A 19590-nucleotide genomic window follows, 5' to 3' on the forward strand; every position below is an offset into this window, starting at 1 on the left:
ATAATGAGATAATGAGATGATGAGATCATATGGATAATAGGATGAATGATATGACGAAGACATGCATGTAAACTACAGTCTTCAATCATTATTAGCCAAACATGAAAGATGCCAGGATACATATATATATACATATACATATATATATATACATATATGGATACAAGCAGTCGCAATACTAAGAACAAATGGACAAACTACTTCGGGGACATACACGACACCCAGTGATGACAGGGTCAGTGCCGTCACTGGAGGCTGCATAAAAAATGGGCATATAAATCAGATTGCACTATTAAAGACTACATGCACAATACAGGCCTTGATCCAGTAATCTTGTATCAGCTTCTAATACCCATCATGCTGATTTTTCAAATCACTATAAAATCTTTATTTCACTTATTTCGGCCCCACCCATAATGTTTCAGGTAAGCTCCAGAAGTAAACATTGGTATACTGTTGACCCAACGTATGGATATTTCCAATAAAGGAGTCTGGGTGATTGGATAAAAAAGACAGCTAAAATAAAAGAGCAATTAATAATTAGACGTTTATTCAATTTCAAAGAGTATTCTGACACATAAATAGAGCATTAGTAAATAAAAATGAACAAAAACATCTAGAAAGTTATCCAAAGAAGCATGAACAATTATATTACAAGAAAGAAGTGGTATTAGTGAAACATACCAGAAGAGGACAATATAATATCGAAGGAACAATCAGCACTGTTTCCAGCATTGTCACTGAAGGTGTACGTGACCAAAGTCGTTGTGCCCACATCAAATGCATCTCCAGGTTGATGAGTTGACGTGGACGAGACAGAACCCGAGTCGTCGGTGGCTGTGGGTTCTGACCATGAGATCGCAATGGTCGTTATAGTGGCTGAAGGGATCTCAAGAATGATGTCTTCTGGACACCCAGTGACCACTGGCCTTACAGTATCACCACTTCCTTTCCCCGTTAACCAAAAGGATCAAGGAAAATGTGGAACCAATGAAGACAGGAACATATACGGGAAATGAATTTTAACATGGATTATATATACATATAAATACAACAAAAACACATATACACTTATACATTTATTTACACGACATCTGAAGTACAAGTTTACAAGACAATACAGGATTTAACATAAACGGCAATGATCACTTCAACAATTAAGGTTTAGTGTTGTAAGATCCAAAAGTAATATATGTCTGCACTAGGCAATATTCTGGATTAGTTGGGAAGTTGCTCATTGATCAAGTTGTCATTAGGTTAAAATTAAGGCACATCTAATGTCAGTTGTTACCATTAATACCACAGTTATACCGTTAGCTGCATGAAATATTTTCAATTTGAGACAAATCACACATTGATGAAAGACATTGGAAAAAATAGGATGTTTAAAAAAGAACAGAGGGAGGAGTAATCATACCAACACTAGAGATGGTCACGTTAAAGGAACAGGTTGCAGAATTTCCAGAGGTATCAGAAAAGGTATAGACCACAGTGGTTAAGCCGATAGGGAAAACATCACCAGGAGCGTGCGATGCTGTCAGGGCGACAGACCCCGAGTCATCGGTCGCAGTCGGTTCAGGCCAGGTGACACTGACATCGGTAATACCACTTGGAATTGTCAAGATTACGTCGCTGGGGCAGTTAGTGATGACTGGATCTTGAGCATCAGCGATGGCTGGATGAAGTGTGTTATTATTAAATAGGAATCTCATGACAACATTAACATGAGTACAGGTCAGTACATTACAAGGACAACATGATGATGAACGTACATGACACAAAACTTGAAAGTACGTGTAATATTAATATGAATATGAAAAGGTGAAATAGTCTCTATTTGTGCAATTTATATTTCCTTTTAGCAATTGATTTATACATTTTGTACCAATTTTTGAAAGGATTTTCATCAACTATGAGAAAACAGGTTCACTTTTTAGGCCTACTACTAACATATTCAATATAGGATGCTTGTGAAAAGAAATATAGTACTATCAAAGGTGACATTGCTGATTTGTTATTGCATTACTTTTTATATCCCGCATACTAAGAACCTTGCAATCTCATTGGTCTAAACGAGGTCACATGATCAATGATAGATAAGTACTATCTCCCTGCGATAGGACTTTTGTACCGTAATTTTTTGCTGCTGCTTCCCCACTTGCCCATTGATTAAGCGTAGCAAAGTAGGTTACGCAAAATGTCAATGTCATGTCAATGTCAAATGAACGCGCATCAACTTTATTACATGTATGCATGTTGTGCTTTGTAAAATCTAGCTGAAGCTAAACTGTCTGCAGAATCAGTTCTTTTAATTATGTAAAATTCACTTTAAATAGACCTATATTGCCGATGTGGGATATAAAACAAATATCAACCTCCTTTACTCGGGCAATGGGTACAAACTACCATCGCCTCGGTGATCTCGGGGCTACCATCATAGCCCCGAGATCACCTCGGCGATGATAGTTTGTACCATTACCCTCGTAGTCGATTAATATTTGCTTACTATGATCACCAACTTGTACAGTGTTATGAAGTGATGATGTAAAGTAAATGCCTTTGATGTACTAATATTGAAATGGAAAGGAGGGGATTAACATACCAGAAACAACCACTGTGAATGAACATAAAGCCCTGTTTCCTGACGTATCAGTGAAAGTGTACACAACGTTAGTGGATCCAAAAGGAAAGGTGTCTCCGGGGAAGGCACTTTGTGTTGCAGTGACCGAACCCGAGTTATCTGTTGCTACGGGCTCGGTCCAAGTCACCGTGACAATGCTGGACCCGACAACAGCTTCGTTGTTGATGTCGGATGGACATCCCATGATCATAGGTGCGACTTCGTCAGGAACGGCTAATGTTAGTACAACGGTAGAGTATAGCGAGATAACACACATTTATCCATATTAGTGACATAAAATGGGTGCAGGGTACATGCTATCACAACAAAAGAGGACACTGTACAAAGAGTGAATATTGTTCAGGGTCACATTCATAGTTTTCCAGAAAGAAGGGCCATGGGACATGAAAACAGATGAGAATTATCCAGAATGTAATGTATTGTTCTCTCTTTGTCTATCATAAATAAATTTGGTTTTTTTTGTGGAACATTTGTAAGCTCACTCTGATATCAAAATAAGAAAGAAATTCATTTCTTATTTGGTATGAAGGTTTTGTCTTGGTATTTTTTGTACCATTTGATTCTGATCTTTGCACTTTGACATTGTATGGCAATCTTGAAAAGGTTGTTAATACAATATGAGAATGTCAATTAAAAACATACAAACGGGACATACCAGAGACGATTACAACAAAGGAACATGAAGCAGTGTTTCCTGAGGTATCAGTGAAAGTATACACAACGTTAGTAGATCCAAAAGGAAAGGTGTCTCCAGGGAAGGCATTTTGTGTTGTAGCAACTGAGCCAGAGTTATCAGTGGCTACGGGCTCGTTCCAAGTCACTGTGATGTTGCTGGAACCGACGACGGCATCGACGGTGAAGTCAGATGGACACCCCATAATCATGGGTGCAAACTCATCAGGGATGGCTAGCGTACATAAGGAATTGGGTTATAGAGAAATGAGAGTGCAAGATGGTGACCAACCATATACATACCGGTGTACAACTGATATAAGTGATCAAGATGCAGAAATGTACAAGACACACACATGTATTAGATAGTTACACAACACACAGTACATAAAAACAAATCGATCCCATGAATCGCACTTTGAGAAAAGAAGAAAATGTCTTCAATCAAACAGTAGTGATAATACACTTTTTGTGTATTCTGATTAGCTTTTGATCATTCAATTTTTAAACCTAGAATTAGTGAATAAATATAAATGTAAAAGATGCAGACATTAACTACAAGTACGACTTTTTTTTTAGATACACATACCAGACACAATGACATTGAAAGAACATGTAGCCATATTTCCAGATGGATCGCTGAATGCGTATTCAACCTCGGTGGACCCGAAAGGAAAACTATCCCCAGGGTTTGCCGATCTAGTAGAGCTTACAGATCCTGAGTCATCCGTGGCAGATGGCTCTGTCCAAACGACAGAGATGTCACTGGACCCAACGACTGCATCAACCTCAATATCAGATGGACATCCAATAATTACGGGATCGGTGTTGTCAAGATTTGATGCTGAAGAAAACCATGAAATTAGTGTCCACATGTTACAGATTAACACTATTATATTCTATATTATAAGAATACAAGGTTGACAAACAGACAGTACAAAATTATACATGAGGTGAAACACAGGTCGTGAATACTTAATTAAATGAAGATAGGTTAATTATTTTAATAGTATCATAGCAATCTTCAACAGTCCACTGGAGTACTGTTGGGGAGGCTTAGGGGTAGGGGACAGTTGACCCACCAATAAAATTCAAACGTGGTTCATTTCTGATTCGATACCAGTGATTTATAAATGTTGCTGAAATAACATGATTTTCAGGGATTTTGTCTCACTTTTTTGTAAATTATTTTTACGCGCTTGTTGGAAAGTGACGATTTCCCAAATTTAAATTCAGCCAAATAATATGCTTATGTAGAAGCTTACATGTCAGGGCTCGAGCATTTTTGTACATATATCATTAGAAAGCTGCATACATTTTTAATTTTGTATGGATGTAGAAAAATGTTAGGAAACCAGTTCATTACGATTCAATATAAAACATGTTACACACAATATGGAGACATTGATAGTTTTGAAATCTTTGACTTAATGGAGATTAGGGGGAATGAGTTAACAGAACAATATGAGGTAAGATGAGCACATACCAGGGGAGGTTAAAGTAACGACAAAAGAACACGTAGCAAAGTTTCCGGCATCATCGGTAAATGTGTAGGTGACAGTTGTCGAGGTACCCACATCAAACGCATCGCCGGGTTGATGGGTAGAAGAGGACGTGACAGGGCCAGAGTCGTCCATAGCCGTGGGCTCTTCCCATGAAATAGAGACGGTTGCTATGGTATCAGAAGGGATTTGAAGATTGACATCTTCCGGGCAGCCAGTGATAACTGGACGTGTTGTATCACCACTTGCTAATGAGTTCATGGAAAGTGATTAATATAATAAATTGGATATTAATAGAGGACAGAACATTACAGAAGATTACAAAGAACACTATATTACATGTACGTACAATACATGCTGAACATTAAAGGGATTTAGAAGAAAAATACAGACAGATGGGACACCAAAACACAACTTTATTTCTGGTCATGTTATAGGTTAGACCTTTTTGGCCAAAAATATGGACTTACAGAAAACGTTGACATCGAAACTGCAGGTGTCAAAGTTTCCAGAGTTGTCAGTGAAAGTGTATGTGACGGTGGTGAGTCCCGACGAAAATGACTGGCCGGGGACATGACTCCTGAGGATGGAGACAGAGCCAGAGTCGTCGGTGGCAGTGGGCTCGGTCCAGGTGACAGCAGTGCTGGTTTCCCCAAAACTCAACACAACATTGATATTTGCAGGGCAATTGAAGATGGCAGGAGCTGTGTTGTCACCAACAGCTGTAATATGAAGAAAAAATAACAAATTGAGGATATCGTGGATCAGACATCTTCAACGGGCCAATTAACCATGTTACCGGTTTACTAATCATGTTTAAATCTATGGATATTTCTTTCTTGGGGATCTAGTGACGAGTTATTCCATTTACCTGTTATTAGTGAATGAAATACAATACTTGGATCCAGTCTGCATACATAATGTGTTGCTATGTCAGGCAAGCCTCGGGCAATCCTCAGTCTAGTATGCATCAAATTTGATTTTTTAATTTTTTTTTTATTAAGCTTGTCTATTGCATGGGATATAAGACAATATCCAGAATTAGACGGCTTTTGCTCATTAGACTGCTTTTCACCAACCGTCTGTTCCGGAAAAATAAGACACCAAAATTTGTCCTGTTTTTCATGTTAATGAAAGATATAAGCCAAGTGTTATACAGAGTCCTAAAAGCGTCTATTGTAAACGTATTTAGACGTATTGAGATTCCTAACTTGTTGACATTGATTTCAACTACATGTGATCAGGAAAAAAATGCTGAACACGAACTTACCCGCAACAGTAACAGAAAATGAGCATGTCACACTGTTGCCTGACGGATCGTATAAGGTGTAGCTGATGGTGTTGGTGGTACCAGCCTGATAGAACTGGGAGGTCGTTGCTGGACCGGAGAGCTGGTTGATCACACCAGAATCATCAAATGCGGTTGGTGCATCCCAGGTCACCAGGACAAAGTTCTGGCCATTGTTGGCAACCGCTATGTCTTGCGGGCAGGTGATAAGGAAAGGGCTGGTCGTGTCTGGTGTTCCAACTGCAGGTGGAAACCACAAAAAAATGTCATGTTAACAGAACTTTTTATAGCTTCCATTAGTCAATTCAACCAGAAACTTCACATAAATATTTTATTTGAAATACGTTAATATCTTTTCATAATGAATATATATTTTCAGGGTGTAGTTATCATAGAAACTTATTTACTTATGAGCATATCCAACAACGAAATCAACCGCCATTATCAAACAAAAAAGTGTAGAGTGGAGAGATGTTTCTGCTCCATTATCATGTGGTCAAAGCCACTCATGGTATGATATTAATTTATATTGTTTTATGTCATAGTTTTTAACTGCTATGCCTCTCTCAAATCAATTTGTATTTAGTCCACACCATGTACACATGACAATATCAGTAGCCCATTCGCCCACCAGATGACGACTGTTTAATAAAACCATCACAGGTACAAAATCGCTGAAGCCCATGTTAATTTTTAACACACCCATTCAATAGCATGTCAGCCAACCTGTACTTATGACAGACTTGTGAGACACTGCGCCCAAATCTGAAATTGAAGCTTCGTATTGCTGAATAAAGATTCAACTTACCTGCAATTGTCACCTCAAAGTTGCAGAATGCCTCGTTGCTAGAGGGATCTTCAAAGGTGTACGTGACAGGGTATGTTCCTACCGGAAGACTGGTCAGGGGTGACAGGTCCGATGTGAACTGGGTCTGTCCAGTTTCATCGCTGGCAGAGGGAGCTGTCCAGGTTGGTGTCCCCAGAGTGTTGCTGGTTGCCACGAAGATAGTGAAGTCCGTTGGGCAGTTGCTGATGACTGGAGGGTTGTCGTCTCCATTCACTGGTAGGATAGAATAGACCATAGACGAGATCAACATCTATTAATGGATCACTCAAATGAGTTTCGACTTATATTTTGTTTAAGTTTCGTGTTTTTTATTTAAGGAAAAGTGACGGATAGGATTACACTCGCTGGCTTATTCGGGAGAAATTAATACTAGATCTAAATCCATATTCAGGATGTTGATACTTATGATAATGGTGCATGTTCACAATCAGAAACCCAACAATTTTTGCTTGCTTTAGTAGAGTTAGTGTGCTAACAAATCAGTGAATTACCATAAGTAGCTAAACTAAGAAGCATCTCAACAATCGCAAAGAATTTAGAAACAGCAATTTATACTAGCATTATTACATACAGTTTGTCATCACCTAATAAAATGTGCGGATATTACAACGAATGATGTAGACTTATTATGAAATCCGAACGTCCCGACCATGATCTCTAGTTTACAATAGGGTATTAAGATTGTACTTTATATTATTAATTGATTTCCCAAGCCTTCCGCTTGATTGTGCATATTAATTATCTCGTAATGGTTACTTACATCCGACGCTGATAACGAAGCTGCAGACCGCCGCGTTGTTCGACGTGTCACGGAAGACGTAGGTTACAGCCGTGAAGCCCACCGGGAAAGCAGAACCGGGGTTGTGCGACTGGGTGGTGGTGACGGTTTGACCGCTGTTGTCAGTTGCTGTCGGCTGGGTCCAGGTAACAACCCCGGTGTCCCCAAGGTTGTCGACCCTGGTGGAGATACCGGTCGGGCAGTTGAAGATCTCCGGTGCCGTTGAATCTGAGGATGAGATGTTGTTAAAAGGGTTAAATGAGTAAAGAAGGGTAGGTTTTTGTCAGAACAGCGGTGCACTAGATCGACTAGACAGAAATAACCGTCTGGTAACCGTCTGGTTTAATAGAAACTGACATTTTGTTAACCTATAGAGGCGTTCAGTGGAGCCACACGTAGTCTCAGCGGAACTAACGTCGATTAGCGACTGAATCAGCGTTTGTATTATATAAGAAGCTCAACTATAAAAAATCACTTGCAGCTCATCATATAAAAGTAAATGATCTCATGCAATAGCCGGTTTTCACAATTGTTCTCGAAACATAATGAAAACACAAGGCACTCCCCATACAGATCCGAGAAAATTAAGAAACAAAACCCATTGCAGCGATTGGCGTTTTCAGAATTCAGAAATCAATTTTCTTAATGCTCTATACATTACCGGCTACGAGGGTCGATGTACCTGTAGCCCAAGATTTTGTTTATGGTCCCCGAGCCTAGCCGTTGGGGGTAGATTTGTTCTGTTTTAATGTTGAATTTGCATGGGCATGTTGGGATTTAATTTTGTACATACAAACGATAAGTTTATGTACAATCAAGTATCATGCATGCATGTAATATTCAATTTCAAAGAATGCCTTTAAAGTGATTTCAATGTAAATATTTGGTATAATTAACTATTTTTTCAAGTGAAAGAAAAAAATAATCTGGGATCCCTGTGGATATGCAGGGCTGCTTTCAACTCATATTTTGTTATCCAACATCTAAATATATTTCCTAGAGTTTTAAATATCTATTAAAATAATTTGCTCGGAACTGTTAAACCCCACCCTAAAAAAGCTCCAGATCTCAATAATCTTGTGACATCATCTGTCATTTATTAGTGAACTAGAGACAATGGAATGTAACTTCCCCAGCTCAGCACGAAAGAATTGCATTCATACAATACCTCCGCATTACCTTTCCTTTCCTGGAGATGCTATAGCACGTCTGACATAGCAACTCCTGTGTTGGTATTGTATGGTCTATTGTAAACAAGTAGTCATCTCTGGTGAAGCTACATACAACTGTCTCTTGTTAGGTCACTAATGATTGACAGATGATGTCACAGGATGAATGAGATCTGTAACTTTTTATAGGGTGGGGCTTAGCAGGTCTGAGAAATCATTTTAAAGAAATCAAAACCTATGAAAATATTTAGATGTTCAAATTTAAACAAAAATGAGGTGTCTGCAGCCGTGCACACCAACAGCAATCAATTTATATTTGGATGTCACCAGACCTTTAAGGCTTTTTATCAATCTGAAGGATGATTACAAATTACGTAACATATTTTACCAAGCGTTTTTCAAAAGCAAGATAAATACCTTTCATCTGTTTGCCTTTTGGATTTTAGAATACTTATAGTTTGTTCTTTTTGAGTGGGATATTGTTCCAACCTAAACCAAACACTCTTAGAAATAAGAACCGATTAAGAAGGCTTCAAACATTTACTTTCCTCACACTCGTGCTTTGTAATGCATACCCGACGGTGAATGATGATAGTTCTCTTAGAAGGATTAATGGAACCTAGTTAAGTGTACCAGATAAGCCAACATTGACCCTTTCGAATACATAAATAAATATATTTGGCAAATTCCAGGTAGGGCCTATTTTGACCATTTGATGTCCAAACGTTACCGAATGGTGTAGTTTAAATTGACATGAACATTTCACTTTATACTGCATTTAAGCTCTTAGAAGTGTTCTTAATTTAATATACTGATTGCATATCTTAGCCGATGATGTGGCAGGTAACGCATTATATTAGCAATCAAGAATAGCCCGTCTTTAGGTCGTAGATTTTAAGTGTGCCTTCAATATTCTAAGATTCGTGTACTGTTGTTTTTTACATGAATGTTAGGTCGTGTCCAATTTTGCGATTGTTTCACAACGTCATCGACCCCTTCCTTCCTAGGTACAGGTGAATTTCCAATTAAAGTTTAAGGATCTATTGTTAAATGAAACCCTTCAAGATTCAGGATGCAACAAAATAATGGATGTACGATTTCGTTGTCAACTCTTGTTAATTCTTCTGTCTTTTAAAAGGAAACCTCAACCCAAGAAATAATTTTACTTATTCCGAGAGATTTATTAGATTCTTGCCCATTAATCTACAAGATTCCCCACCAAAGTGTATGAGAAAGGCATAAAGCAAGCATTGTGTACAGTTTCACCTGCTTTTATCCTTTTTACTACAATTGCCAGAACGCAAATTGCATAAATAAGTTATTGCTCCTCTGGGGTGAAGGTTTCTCATAAATGAAATAGATTTGTCAACTGCTATATTGTAGTATTTTAAGTGAATTAGTTAAAATTGTTCCCCTGTTATATATTTTTCACAAAATATAATTTCTATCTTCTCAGCTATGATTTGTCCTCATTGAAAAGTAAAGGTTTTGTTGTTCCTTTCTTTCTTTCTTTACAACTAAAGATTGGTGCATGATACATGTAAAACGTCAACTGGTACGTCACATTTTCAAGAAAACGGCTGCGCCCAGGTCATGCTAAAAGGCATCATATAATGCCAAGAAAATCTTCATTTATAATCTCTTGTACGTTTTCGTTAGGGATTGTACATCAAAGGGATTGTACATAAAAGGGATTGTACATCAAAGGGCTTGAATACATCTCATTTGTCAAAATAACTTTACTTATTCTTGGGGTGAGGTTTCCTTTAATGGAGAAACATACTACGAGCTAGGTAGCATATCGGAAGTATGCCATTTTCGTTGTGTTTATGTAATTTACCTTCAAAGATTGTCTGGTTATTATTTTGCCTTACCTAGCAACTATCAACTAATAAAAGCTATTAATCAAAACACTAATAAGACGATTAGAACATACAATTAAAATGCATAGTAATTACAATAGGAGAAAGTTTGAGTATTAGTTTTTCTGGTGGAGAGAGTTAGGAAATTTGCGTACCATGCATACAGTTTTTTAAATGTTTGACACTCACTGGCCTGTCGGAGCCAATTTAGCTACGCAGGGCAGGGGGAGAGGGTGTATTCGGGGCCCCGACAAAGGAAACGACAATTACTCTTACGATCAACATAACTATGTATTTAACCCTTTCACTTCAAAATCTTTCTCTTAAATACTTTAGCAAACGTCAAATCATATTCTGTTATAACAAGTTTCTTTACTGTGTGTCTTTTACACAATATATTCGGATACATAATGTCTTACGATGGTCACACTTTTCTATGGGGAATTGCCCTAGGGGTTTTGTACCTCGCAATTTGCTCATCTTCTGGTAATATTAACAAACGTGCTTATACCTCTTGGATCATCGATAACTTTCAATCTTTCAAGATCTTTGTTACAAACTTTACAAATTGTGCACTTTCTATTCAATTTGTACCGATCTCACAATGTTTTGAGTGGAGGATGCTTAACAATTACTGACAAAATCGGCGTAATTGATATAATAATGGAATTACAGAATAAAAGAACTGAACTGAACGAGAACTGTACTGAGGATTAAACTGAGAACGAATTTCACCCAATCATCGTGACGTAAGTAGAGTCGTGATACGAACGAAGGAACTACTTTCATTGCCATGAATTCTCCTGAAATGTGTTGGTCCCTAATATCCAATTAAATCTGTCAAACAGTTCACTTATCTTCATGAAATAGTGTAGGAGGTCATCTTTAACCCTATTTATTGATTTTAAAGGGAGTACTGACCTCTTAATCGCTTTAACCTAAACATGTAACTTCCGAGGGGTTAATAAGCTTTATGTCGATGAAAATCCTCCCTGCCCGTTTTGCGATTGGCTTAAAAAACACCCGAGCCAACTTCAATTGGTGTCATGTTTGGTCACGCCCTTCCAGGAAGGAGACGATCTGCCTCACTAATCGTAACAATTGGGGCTTAGAAACGGACTGGAACGGGGCTATTGCATCAATGGGGTTCCTCCATCCATGCAGGCATCGATTCTGGGCCTACAGACGCGAATCGGTAATTGTCATTGTGCAATGCATGACAAAAGCTATTACGCAATGTACAACCCCAGGACCTAGAGTGCCGACATCGATCAAAACGTTATGTCTCTTTTTCCGTCCATTGGTTGGCTGTAGAACTTACAAGAGGGAGGGGCGGGGCTAAAATTAAATGATGTATGAATGAATCCTGAAACATTTTTTTAATTGTTAATTTAGGAATTAGATCATAGTGACGACACTTCAAAAATTGGAAAATCAAATTCAGTATATTTTAAAAGCGTTCAGATGGCAATTGTGACACATGCGAGACCTTCTATTAAAACAAGATCATAAATTAGTAGTCAACACTTCTAAAATAACGTTTAAACACGACTAGCTCACTCTGATTTGTGTCACACACGAAACGACATGTACCCGCCCGTAGGACGATGTTGGGGATTGGCGCCACATGTGAGGCGCCATGTAAAAAATAACTTACAAAACGACTAGCTCAAACTCTGATTTGTGTCACACACGAAACGACATGTACCCGCCCGTAGGACGATGTTGGGGATTGGCGCCACATGTGAGGCGCCATGTAAAAAATAACTTACAAAACGACTAGCTCAAACTCTGATGTGTGTCACTCACGAAACGACATGTACCCGCCCGTAGGACGATGTTGGGGATTGGCGCCATATGTGAGGCGCCATGTAAAAAATAACTTACAAAACGACTAGTTCAAACTCTGATGTGTGTCACACACGAAACGACATGTACCCGCCCGTAGGACGATGTTGGGGATTGGCGCCACATGTGAGGCGCCATGTAAAAAATAACTTACAAAACGACTAGCTCAAACTCTGATTTGTGTCACACACGAAACGACATGTACCCGCCCGTAGGACGATGTTGGGGATTGGCGCCATATGTGAGGCGCCATGTAAAAAATAACTTACAAAACGACTAGTTCAAACTCTGATGTGTGTCACACACGAAACGACATGTACCCGCCCGTAGGACGATGTTGGGGATTGGCGCTATATGTGAGGCGCCATGTAAAAAATAACTTACAAAACGACTAGTTCAAACTCTGATGTGTGTCACACACGAAACGACATGTACCCGCCCGTAGGACGATGTTGGGGATTGGCGCCATATTTGAGGCGCCATGTAAAAAAATAACTTTAAAAAAAAGACCACAACATGAACGATACAAATAGTGCTTTTAATAACCCGTGTATGCACTTATTGTTTTCAAATTTTCAAATGGTAAATTATCCCAGGTAATGAAATGACGCCTCATGTACGACGGGAATTCCATCCACGACAATTTCTTGCTCAATTCAGTCGAGATCCAAATGACGTAACTGTCACTGGAGACACGATTATGTAGTGAACTCTTTTCATTCATAAAATGCCATTATTTGGGTGTGTCTTCGTTGGTTGTGTCCTTGCTTTTCAAAAGGCGATTTACATCTATTCTTCCGTTAGGTGATTTTCGTCGAGCACAATGGGTCGCAACTGTGCCATGGTAGCTGGAGTCCAATTTAAAGAATTAATGCAGCGTTAAATTCCGTCTTTAGACTGTTTATGAAAGTGTTCGAATCTAGATATTTCATCTGAGTTGATTTTATTTGTATTCATTCATAAAATAAACATCATCGTAAATATATTCACAACTATAATACCATAAACGTGTTTAGTAAACCAGACGTATAGCCTACATTATAGATTATCGTAAAATTTGTTCGAATTATAATTGATCCTTTCAATTTGATAGTTCATATACAATACTACATGTACGTAACATCGCATACTGCGATTTTATCGCATTGGAAAGCGTTCCAACCTCATTGTTCTATTCATTTAGATTATATATGTCATAAAGCCGACACAATGTAATCTGTAATATATTACTTGTATATAGTAAATAATGCACAGTACTTTAAAAGTGAGATATTTGTCAAAAATGAGTTGGGGAAAAGGAGAATTTTGTTTGGTTATATCGTGTCCTGGAACAAACTACCGATGTCAGCAGTGAATGCACCAACCATTAATAATAATAGCTTCAAATCAGAGGTGGATGCCTATCTTTCAACACAGCTCGACAAGTTTAGTTATATACCCAGCAGGTCTTTCAACAGATCCAGCTATTGACCTATTCTATTAAGGAATGAACTCTTTGCAGTGGTGTATTGGTGAGTTATGGGAGGGCATTACAAGACATTGTCTTACTAAGGAGCCCGAGAAGACAGGTGAAGACAGGTGAATACAGGTGAATTTGTCACTGAGTATCACGGAGTAATGAACGCGATTAAATATGGAATATGAATATCGTCTACTGAGAATAAGAAGGGCGTTTAATATAACCCAGCGTAAAATTATATCAAATAATGCCCCATCTGGCTTTCAACAGGCAATATATTTAACACTGAAAGTATTTCTTTCAAAGATATTTGGTCTAATCAACTCAATACAATCATCAGGTATAATGAAATAGTTGATATTATCAATGCATGGTGTCCAATAAGTCTTGCTCATTGATGGCACTCTTTTTTTTTAATGATGAGAACCTACATTGCTTTTAAATGCGTCTTTTTCATCTTTCTCCACACAAAAAAAACTACAAGGAATTAAGACGCCAATCAATAAGGATGTTTGCGAAGACCTCCGCCTTTATTCCTCAACAAGTATTCCAAATCGGACACAATAGCATCACTCCTTTTAAAAGACAGATCTTATGTAATATACCAATAACTGCTTTACAACAGAATGTTATGCAAGTAGTGCCGCGAGAGTTTGTATTCAGAAGGAAATAACATTGTGTTTTAATGATATGCAAAATCCTGTCCAAACACTCTCATAAGAAAGTTTCGTTTTCGGGTAAACTAACGTACAGTATCTTTTGTATTTTAAAATTCAATTATTAGATGTTTTAATTACCCAAGAGTCTAGACATAAATAAGATAAGGAATATGTAACGAAGTTTGTTTTTTAAAAAGCCACATTCATTACAAGATAACCATAGCATTTGCGTTTTCATGGTTACTTTATCAAATACAGAATTTTCTTTGCTCAGGTTATGAGTTTATCATTATAACTGCAAATCAGGCTCTCGTGGGAGGCCGTTACTTTTGTTTTAAATGTGTTACGGTATGAGCATATCAGAAATTAATACATATTTAAGAAAATGGGTTTGCAATAATGGCAATATAATAAGCTTCGACTTTTCTTCCCTTTAATATCTTTGAGACCATAATAAACTATCATTCTAAAGTTTCTTCCTCAGATTAAAAAATGTATAGGCTATCTAAGATTAACGGCATTCCACTTCTTCCCCGCACTATTAACAGGAACCTGGATCAAAGAAAATTACGGTTTTTTTTCCCTATTCTTTTTTTTTCTTCAGGGCAGCGGATTGTATTTATTTCATTGAATGGTCCTTCTTTTCTATTCCCTTACACTTAGGAATACAATAATCAGTGATTCTCAAGATTCACACAAATCGTTAACGTTTTAGAACGTTAGAAGGAACTCAGTTTTGTAATGCAAGTTTATAAGACATCTATGCAGCAATACTTTAAAAATCCAGGTTAGCGATAAATGAATTACATTAACATTGCGTTGTCGCTTTTCTGATGGCATGGTTAGTGACAGCTTTAAATTCTATTGATCGATACGCATGCTCCGATGACAATCTAAATTTATTTTTTACTTGCTTATGGAAGACCCAAACATTAAATTGTAGGTATGAAAATGAAGTCTATAATCAAAACCTTCTTATTCCTTATTTTAAACTAATGAAGAAAAAAATGTTAAAGAATGTTGAAGTAGTTAAACTACGAATGTCGTTACACAACACTAACGGACTCACGTTGATACAACCGTCCCATTTCCCACGACCCGTCCCCTTTCCTACGACCCTCCCCCTTAAATCCCAGATCCGCCCCCATTGCACAAGATATTGATGTTAAAAGAGATTGAAAACTGAACAATATATTCACATTCATCAGAATGCCTTCCAAAATTGTGTAGATTAATTAAGTTGTGCAATTTCGGGGATCACCGTGATGCGCTTAAGATTCATGAATAATGTGACATCGTAAGTGGCATCAACAAATGTTAATGAGTGATTAACAGACAAATCTTCCCTAATTGGATGCAGGGCGTTGCTCTTTCTCTTTATTAAAATATCGCCCGAAGGAAGAGCACACTGTGTTTTACTCGATCCGAGATAAGCAAATACCAAACGCCGGTGCTTTTCTGATCAATAAACAGTGTTCGGTATATGCCCGAATCAATAAAAGAAATCGAACCAAATGGTCTTTAAAATCTTATTTCAACCACACGATTTCTACAAGGTATAATTATAACCAGAAGGCACGCTTATCCCAATAATCATGGTCACAGACAATCTATATTTTTCAGAACTTAAGCAACAATCTTCTATATTTTCATAACTTTAGCAACGCCCCTTCCCCCCCCCCCCCCTTCCAAAAAAAAAGGGTGGGGTCAATCGAAATCGAAAGTTTAAAAAAAATACATTTTAGGGTTCCTTCGCGGCATGGAGAAACCTGCACGGATGTTTTTCGTAACAACAGGCAATTCCTCACCAAACCAGGCGCGACCAATGCTTGTAATTAATAATTCAATGCATTGTACAAATGAATTGTTGATATAACAATGCCTTTACACTTATAATAATACGGTGCTCCACAAAAGATCAGGTCTACTGAGTATTTTCAGTCAAATGTTCTCTTCTGCTTTTAAAGGTATAGACCAGTTCTGGAAAGGCCCCCCCCCCCCCTCTCAAAAAATGAAATGGAAGCTCTTATTACCAATCAAGTGAAATAATATGTTTTGACTAATACCCATGATACAAATTTTGCTGGGAAACCGCCTACTAATTGATATATTTGGTAAATTATATCGATCCGGCCTGGATAGATATCGCGGATGCACTTCAGCATTGAACATTTGGGCATATATTTCTGATTTTTTGCAAATTTAGGTTGAAGTATTGCCATCTAAACCTCTGAAGGCAATATTTAAGCCATATTGAATGGATATTTTGCACCCAAAATCCTTGAACCGCAATTTTACCACTACCGGTCTATATCTTTAAAACTAAATATAAATTACACCCAAAATAGAGATAAGCTAATCCTACAAAGATAAAACAAAATATACATTCCCTGCTCACCCACTGTTGATGCATGCGAGCACATTGGATGATATAGTTAAGCATGTTTTTTTTTAAATATGTTTAAGGAAATAGGCAAATGAAATGCGTCAAATAGGTCCCATCTCTCCTATTCTTTCACGTTTACCGGTCAATATTTTGAAATCTATTTTTCTACACCGTTTTTGTCTGTACTGACTATCTTCCACTATATCCACATTTCCCCACGTTTCCCACTGATTCTAACAGAAAATATTAAAAGTCATTGACAACCATGAACTTCTTTAAGGTGGCATGAATTAATAGTCTCCGTTATCGTCTCATTTTTTGCTTACTCAAACGTAGCAGAGATTCTACCAAAGGCAATGGGGTCCGTTGCGATTCTGCTAAATAGGATGTTTAAAGCAGAGTGAAACAAATTCGTACGAATATAAGTGCTGGTGTCCTAAATAAACCATTGGACTCCATTGACACATTTGAATACATTAGTGAATAAGCGATAAATTACTAGATACAATACGAAAATGTACTCTTTAATTTCTAATTGCAGATCTAAAAACATCACATCTCAAATATCAACGATTTAATGACACATAAACCGTGTTAGTGTGTTTTACGCATGTCATTGCGCACAACAAATAAGGTGTGCTCATTTCAAATAAAAACGATCTTTTGCTTGGCAATCTTACAGCAAATGGGGCCAAATCATGTTAGGCTTTTAATTGATATTCTAGTCCTTCAGCACTGTATAACCATTTCCCAATATTTCTTCAATTTCACTACATCTTACTTTTCGAACTTTTAGGGTTACGATTACTACTGCGCCAACAGACCGATTTACTAACATATTCAAATATACGGATATTTCTTTCCTGAGGACCAAGTGGCGAGTTACTCCATTAACCGTTATTCATGAATGAACTACAATACTTAGAATCCAGTCTACATACATTACTTGTTGCTATGTCGGTCGGATAAGCTTCGGGTAAGCTGTTAGATTGTCAAGATCAACCTTTGTTAAAAATTACGGATACAATTTGAATATGTCAGTAAACCGGAGTATTGGACTAGAACTGAGATTAAGCGACCAACAAATAATGTAATGCCATTTAACACATTTCTACCTTTCCTTTTTACTTTCAAAATATTAGAGAAAATGAATACGATATTTGCACATCCTACCTTGAGCCTGGACCAGGCTGCCGACGACAACGAATACGGCGACGAGTGACAAAACTGTCCTCCCCATTTTAAAGATCGTTTTCTTCGAAAGAAAACCAGTAATATAAAAAGTCAGAAGGGGTGAAGAGTTTCAGAAGAGAGGGATCCCCAAATGTCCCCTTTTCGATCCTCGAAAAGTATATGAACTTCTCGAGAAGAAAATGGATAACCTCGCTCAAAAGACAGGGTTGATGTGTTGAAAAAAGGGAGTGGCCGGGTTGTGTCTCCACTTGCTTTCTGCACCACTACCCCGACTGACGTATATCATCTACGATTTGGGTTTTCAACCATGCGCTTCGTTAAGCCGAGAAATGAATTGGAAGGATGCGCTCCAGTGATCAGACTCTATTCTTTTCTTTATCCCGTCGCCCTCGACATATTTGTGAAAAGGTTTTTTAAAACTCCTTTCACCTATTGTCCCTCCGTCTCTCTAGCTCTTCTCCTACAACGACTTTTCTTATTATCACATTCAACGCATAAGGTCTTATCTGAACGCATCTCTACCAGAGTATTTAAAAGAACGTTGGGGATAAGATTGGCTTATATAATCTACATGGAATTGAAAGTGCGACTGACATTTCTAAATGCAATGCATATCAAGCGGTCACGGTATGAAATTCATGAAAATGTCAAGAGAGAGGGAAAAAGAAAGAGCGGGAGCAAACATAAAGGAGAGGGGAAGAAAGAGTGGCATGTTGTTTGCTATGCAAAACGTTACGTAAGAAATGCAAATGTATATATAGGATTAACTTCTTTGATCAATGTATAGGTTCGAATTCTCGGTCAGGGTTTGTTACGTCAGGGCGGGGATTGGAATTTAACTATGTACTTTCATTCATGTCCGCGTTTCATTACATCAGATGTCATATCATTTTAACGTGTATTTATAAAAAATATGGTTCATATTAACAATTTATATCCCCTCTATTTTCCCATAGACTCTATGATTAAAAAGCCTATGCATGTGTTAAAGAGATTTACTTTGAACGACGCTAAATAAATGGAAGATGTATATCAATGTATTATTAATTATCAAATAGTTCACATGACCGAAATAATAGCACCTCTATGAATGGGATCCATTTTTCAAACATTAGTTTTTACTGTGTATGAAAAATATCTGGCAAGCTTTTTAGTCCTCAAGAGCAACTTCTTTCAAAGCAGTATGAATAAGATTAGTAAACATTTAAAAATGTCGAGAACGAAAACAATTAATACCTCAAGAAGGTACAGTTAAATCATGAGCCCTGACTTTGAGGTAAAAAAA

The 19590-nt window shown here is 37.7% G+C and overlaps 2 protein-coding genes across 35 annotated transcripts in view; both read right to left on the minus strand.

The window, feature by feature from the left end:
* The window catches only part of LOC578978, an 80425-nt gene extending 61838 nt beyond the window's left edge, over window positions 1-18587 (minus strand). For 29 of the 34 annotated variants that reach the window (XM_030976232.1, XM_030976227.1, XM_030976215.1 and 26 more), the window contains exons 1-5: window positions 18285-18586; window positions 7711-7956; window positions 6912-7163; window positions 6086-6343; window positions 5286-5537 (exon numbers count right to left, since the gene is read on the minus strand). In XM_030976232.1, coding sequence (XP_030832092.1) covers window positions 5286-5537; window positions 6086-6343; window positions 6912-7163; window positions 7711-7956; window positions 18285-18351 — 1075 coding nt within the window. In that variant the 5' untranslated portion in view covers window positions 18352-18586. Of the gene's footprint in view, window positions 1-5285; window positions 5538-6085; window positions 6344-6911; window positions 7164-7710; window positions 7957-18284 lie in introns of all 34 variants that reach the window. The other 5 variants (XM_030976202.1, XM_030976216.1, XM_030976203.1 and 2 more) reach the window with 2 other exon arrangements.
* On the minus strand, window positions 3-1975 carry LOC105447115 (hyalin-like). The gene is made up of 2 exons (XM_030976238.1): window positions 1418-1975; window positions 3-948 (listed from the first exon to the last, which is right to left on the minus strand). The coding sequence occupies exons 1-2, from the start codon at window positions 1710-1712 to the stop codon at window positions 671-673; spliced, it is 573 nt and encodes a 190-aa protein (XP_030832098.1). The 5' UTR covers window positions 1713-1975; the 3' UTR covers window positions 3-670.
* Window positions 18588-19590: the final 1003 nt, after the last annotated feature.

The sequence above is a fragment of the Strongylocentrotus purpuratus genome, unplaced genomic scaffold (genome assembly GCF_000002235.5).
Source record: "Strongylocentrotus purpuratus isolate Spur 01 unplaced genomic scaffold, Spur_5.0 spur5_scaffold_8, whole genome shotgun sequence".
Taxonomy (NCBI): Eukaryota; Metazoa; Echinodermata; class Echinoidea; order Camarodonta; family Strongylocentrotidae; genus Strongylocentrotus; species Strongylocentrotus purpuratus.